This window comes from Asparagus officinalis, chromosome 4 (assembly GCF_001876935.1).
Source record: "Asparagus officinalis chromosome 4, Aspof.V1, whole genome shotgun sequence".
NCBI lineage: Eukaryota > Viridiplantae > Streptophyta > Magnoliopsida > Asparagales > Asparagaceae > Asparagus > Asparagus officinalis.
The window spans coordinates 65,573,429-65,575,891 of record NC_033797.1 but is presented as its reverse complement, the minus strand read 5'-3'; the positions used below and the strand labels follow the sequence as shown (position 1 = coordinate 65,575,891).

The window sequence follows — 2,463 nt, the reverse complement described above, 5'->3', positions numbered from 1 at the left end:
GCTGGGCTAGGTTAGCTGCCAATGATGCCAAAGCATCTGCATGTGTGTTCTTGGAGCGAAGTACATGCTCAATGCGGAAGCTGTCAAATGATCTGGCTAGTTTGATAGCCTCTTGGTGACATGGGATTAGGTCGTCATTTCTAACTTCATATTCCTCTGTCATCTGCCTGACGATGAGCTGAGAGTCACCATAAGCCTCAAGGTGTTTCACCCCCAACTCCTTGGCGAAGTCAAGTCCGATGAGCAGTGCATTGTATTCAGCCACGTTGTTGGTACATGGCTCGGTTAAGGAGAAGGATCGGGGTAGGATGTGGTTCTGTGGAGAGACCAAGACCACTCCCACACCTGCGGCAATAGACCTACTGGTGCCTACCCAGGATGCACCATCGAAGTAAAGTCGCCAAACTTCTTCCTGCGAGGTCGTGTTGACTTCGTGGGTCTCATCTGGTATATCTTTGAATAGGTCAGCCTTCGACTCAAGCAGATGACTGGCCATGAGGTCGCAAATTGCTTGTCCTTTGACAGACTTCTGTGGCATAAAGTGGATATCATATTAGGACAACAAAAGTGCCCATCTCGCCAGATGCCAGTTTAGAGACTCGGGCTGTGTCATGAAGACTCGGATAGGATTCATTCGGGAGATGACATGAATGGTTTGACCAACCAAGTAGTGTCGCATCTTTTGGATAGCAAACACCAGGGCCAGACATTCCTTCTCGAGCATAGGGTATCGTCGTTCGGCTCCTTGCAAGGTTCTACTCAGGTAATAGATGCCTTGCTCATGCCCGACTTCGTCATTCTATGCTAGGAGGGCGCCGAGAGAATGCTCCATCGCCCGAATGTAGATTAGGAAGGGTTTCCCTGAAATGGGGGCCGCTAAAACAGGCGGATTCGAGAGATAGTTCTTGATCTCATCGAATGCTCGTTGGCAAGGCTCATCCCATATGAAGGAAACACATTTCTTCATCAGCTTGGAGAAGGGTTCACATTTACCCGAAAGGTTTGCGATGAACCTTCGGATGTAAGCTAGACGTCCTTGCAGTCCTCTCAATTCCTTAAGATTCTTGGGAGCTCGGAGCTCTTGGATAGCTTGGACTTTGTCGGGATCGATGTGAATCCCCTTTGTCGTGACAACAAAGCCGAGGAACTTGCCGCTCGACATCCCCAAGAATGATTTCGTAGGGTTCATCTTTAGTTGATGCGATCACATGAGGTCGAACATCACTCTCAGATCTTGAAGGTGATCGTCTTTGCTGCGACTCTTCACTACTAGGTCATCCACGTAGCATTCGATTGTCTTTCGTAGATGTTCTTGGAAAATTATGGTCATGGCGTGTTGATAAGTTGCGTCAGCATTCTTGAGTCCGAAAGGCATGACTGTGTAACAATATACCCCCATTGGAGTTCTGAATGAAGTGTGCTTCTTATCCTCAGGGTGCATCTTGATCTGATTATACCCCGAGAACCCATCCATGAAGGACATCCTTTCAAACCCGCATGTGTTGTTAATAATAACATCCGTGATGGGCAAAGGGAATTCATCCTTGGGACAAGCGGTATTGAGATCTCTGAAATCAATGCAGATACGGACCTTTACATTCTTCTTTAGGATCGGAACAATGTTAGCCACCCAATCGGGGTGTTGTTCCTCTCTGATGAAGCCTGGTTCGATCAGCTTTTTCACTTCGGTTTCGATCGCCTCCATGATCTATGGATGAAACCGCCTCTGCTATTGCTTGACAGGTTTGGTGTCGGGATTGACGTTGAGGCGATGCATGGCAATCTGAGGGTCAAGACCAGGCATGTCCTCGTAATTCCACGCGAAGACGTCGATGTATTCTCGTATGAGGGACATGAGGTCTTCCTTCTTCTGGGGAGGTAAGTCATTGATAATGAATATGGGTTTAGGGTTGGCCTCATCTCCCGTATTAACCTGAAGTATCTTGTCCTCTGTGGGTGGTTCACGTTGTTCAAACCGACCACTCCATTGGGCGTTGACATGATGATCCCAAGATTCATCATAAAGCGGGATCTGCTCATCCTCTTTCATTTCGGCGGGATCAATTGTAGCCATATTGACTGTGAGGTCTTTGAACAGATCTCCTACGCTGACATCTGAGTCCTAAGTCAAAGATGTCGATGATTGATCATCTGAGCAGGTGTCGTTTGATATCTCGTTGATGTCAAAGTATAATTCTGAGGAAGAGGATTCGTAACCCAACCCCCTTCGAGTTTTATCGTAGTAATTGTCAGGCTTTCCCTCAGGGACATATGCGGGCCGAATTGGTGTCTTCCGACCTTTGCCGTAGTTTAAGCCTTCTTTGCGGGCAAAGTCATAACCCATCTCCTCCATCATGTGCTTTGCGACTTGGCTGTAGCCAGAGAATTAGGGAGCAGCTTCGTCGTCCTCTGATTCATCCCATGGTGTGTGCATGGACTGTTCTATCCTTCCAAAGATGATTT

At 47.6% G+C, this 2,463-nt stretch overlaps 1 protein-coding gene across 1 annotated transcript; it reads right to left on the bottom strand.

The window, feature by feature from the left end:
* LOC109838832 (uncharacterized mitochondrial protein AtMg00860-like) lies at positions 800–1,189 on the bottom strand. The gene has a single exon (XM_020407256.1). It carries the CDS (start codon positions 1,187–1,189, stop codon positions 800–802), a length of 390 nt encoding a protein of 129 aa, XP_020262845.1.